At 48.3% G+C, this 2,560-nt stretch overlaps 1 protein-coding gene across 1 annotated transcript in view; it reads right to left on the bottom strand.

The window, feature by feature from the left end:
• LOC123080638 (hexokinase-3) overlaps positions 1-833 on the bottom strand; it is a 6,962-nt gene extending 6,129 nt beyond the window's left edge. Inside the window, exon 1 of the mRNA XM_044503566.1 lies at positions 301-833. Within this exon, the coding sequence (XP_044359501.1) occupies positions 301-572 (272 nt within the window). The 5' untranslated portion in view covers positions 573-833. The remainder of the gene's footprint in view (positions 1-300) is intronic.
• Between the last annotated feature and the right edge of the window lie 1,727 nt (positions 834-2,560).

Genomic DNA, 2,560 nt, shown 5'->3' with positions numbered 1-2,560 from the left:
ATGATCCAACCACCGGAGGGAGGGAGAAAGAAAGAAAGCGTTGGTTCAAACAGATAAAGATGGCACGAACCAAACCAAAGGCTTTACATGTTTCCTTTTTTCCGCTCCGCCGAAGAATCACACCGAGTTGTTGTTTAAAACCAAGATAAAAGCAGGGACCAAGAAACCCGAGAAAAGCAGCGCGAGGAATCGGCAGGAAGGAAGCGGGCAAAGGAAGAAAAAAATGCGGCGGCGCCGGCCGGAGCAGCAGCAAGGGAGGGGAGGGGAGGGGAGGGGAAGGAGGGACCTTGGGGGCCGTACCCGTTGGGGAGCGCGTCGACCAAGGTGAGGAGCATCTTGAGCTTGCTTCCGCCGTCGGAGGCGAGCCCCGCGTGCATCTCGACGACCATGGCGTCCACCACCTGGCGCAGGCGCGCCGGCGGCGTGGCGCAGCCCTCCTCGAACTCCCGCAGCAGCGCCACCGCCCGCCGCCAGCGCGCCCTGGCCGCCACCCGCTGCGCCACCATCACCGCCGCGATCGCGCACGTCACCGCCGCGCACCCCGCCGCCACCCCGAACCCCGCCTTCCCCATCGCCGCCGCCGCCCCCTCCGCCGATCAAGCCGCCATCCTAACCCCTCTCCCTCCCCTACCAACTGCTGCTCCCGCCCGGCCACCGACCACGCCGGAGGGAATGGCGAGGGGGGAGGATGGAACAGGGCGGGCGGCGGGCGGCGGGGTGGGGAGTAGTCCGGTCCGGTCGGGTCCGGTCCGTAGTGGGGGTGGGGCAGCGAAGGGGAAAGGAGACGGGAGGCGAGAGAAAAATAGAAAATCAGGGGAGAAACGAAAGCCAAGAGCGTGGCTGCGGCCTGCGTCCGCTTTTATTTATGCCGGGGACAATCTTCCTATCCCACCCTCGGCCTTCCTCCATATTGCCAATCCGCCCTCCGTCCATGTGCGCTTCGGTTTCAATTTTTCGAAATCTTCTTTTTGCTGCCTCCCCTTCTCCGGTGGTTTGACCCGCCGCCTCCCCTCCCATCCCCGGTCCGTCGGGTTTGGGTTTAAAATAAAGCTGCGGATTTGCAGCCCTGATGGCTTTATTTTTTAGCCCCATCTCGTGGCATGGGTGGCCAAATTTTGTGACCATGGTTTTTCTTTCTATATATATTTCATTTCCATGTATCATGTGATCCACTTACGTTAATTAACTTGCCTTTTGCGTCACTTCCATATATCATCAATTCCATGATTTACGTACCATGCATGGCATCCTACATTAATTTGTTATTTTTTGGTATGTTTAGATTATTTTCTGTACGCATTTGATCGTGAATCGCATCACATCCCACATTCTTTGTTATTTTGGTAGGTTTATATTATTTCTTGTACACATCTGAGCATCAAGATAAAGCTGCGGATTTGCGGCCGGGACGGATGGCCTTTTTTATTACTCCATCTCATCCCATGGGTTGCACATTTGTGACTGTGGTTTTTCTTTCTTTTTCCTATCTTTGGAAATGCAATGGCTTCAACACATCACTCTCAAATCTTTGTCTCAATTAACATGCGGTGCTCGAAATAGCATGGTGCACCTCGTCAGCTCTAGAGAATGGATGTAGACATGTGGCAACCCAAAAGCTTAAATCCTTTTCTTAAAGTCAATCACCGAGGAGAGTTTCTCCGCTTGAGAACATTGCTCCGGACGAAAGAACTTGTTGTAACTTTTAACGTTCGTTGGTTTTGTTGATGATTAATCTCGATGTTACAGTGTGTTATCTCGGCAAAAAAGATTAAGTTTTTCATCTCTGTATGTTCCCTGGGAAAATGAATGAGAGCACAATCCAGCAACAAAACGACCCTTTGCTTACCTTATTTACAGCCGTGCAATTTTACATTTCAATCTGGCGACAAATTAAAACATACCGTTCTCATATATAGCGATGTGTGGTGTTAGGTGGCTTCGTAATTTTGGTAGGCAAAGTGTTTGGGCACAAATATAAAAATAATCACTAAATTGGCTTACGAATCTTCGAGATAATCACGAATAGTTGCCAAAAGCTGATGAATTTCAATCTTGCTGAAACATTGTGTGCCTAAGCAAAATGGTGTAGGCATTTGAAGATGCCAACCAAGGAGCCAAGTTTTAATATTCTTTTATTTAACGATGAGTATTTCTCCTATATTTTTGCCTACACGTGTTGTACTATGTTATCTACAAAGACATCGGTTCTAATAAATCATTGGCATGTCAAATATGATAAAAATATATAGTGTTTCTTCTATATTTGTGCAAAAGGTTAGGGTGTTTTTACATTTTATAAAATAATACAACGACATTATTGATGAGAAAATCCTAAACAAAAAGCTTACGCAAAACATTGATTTTTGTAAACAGAACAAAATAAAACTTAATAGCGCACGCCAGCTACTACCAACCCAAAAGAAAATCAATCATAAAAGGGCAACAAAGCAGCATCGCTCATTTGGCGATGACGTTGCATCCTTAACAATGCCAGAAAGCCATGAACCACGACAAAGCAACCTGGACGGTACATGACGCAACGACACAAAAGTGGCAGCTG

This window comes from Triticum aestivum, chromosome 3D, assembly GCF_018294505.1.
Source record: "Triticum aestivum cultivar Chinese Spring chromosome 3D, IWGSC CS RefSeq v2.1, whole genome shotgun sequence".
Classification (NCBI taxonomy): Eukaryota; Viridiplantae; Streptophyta; class Magnoliopsida; order Poales; family Poaceae; genus Triticum; species Triticum aestivum.
Note: the sequence above shows the minus strand (reverse complement) of the source record. Positions and strands in the feature narration are given on the sequence as shown.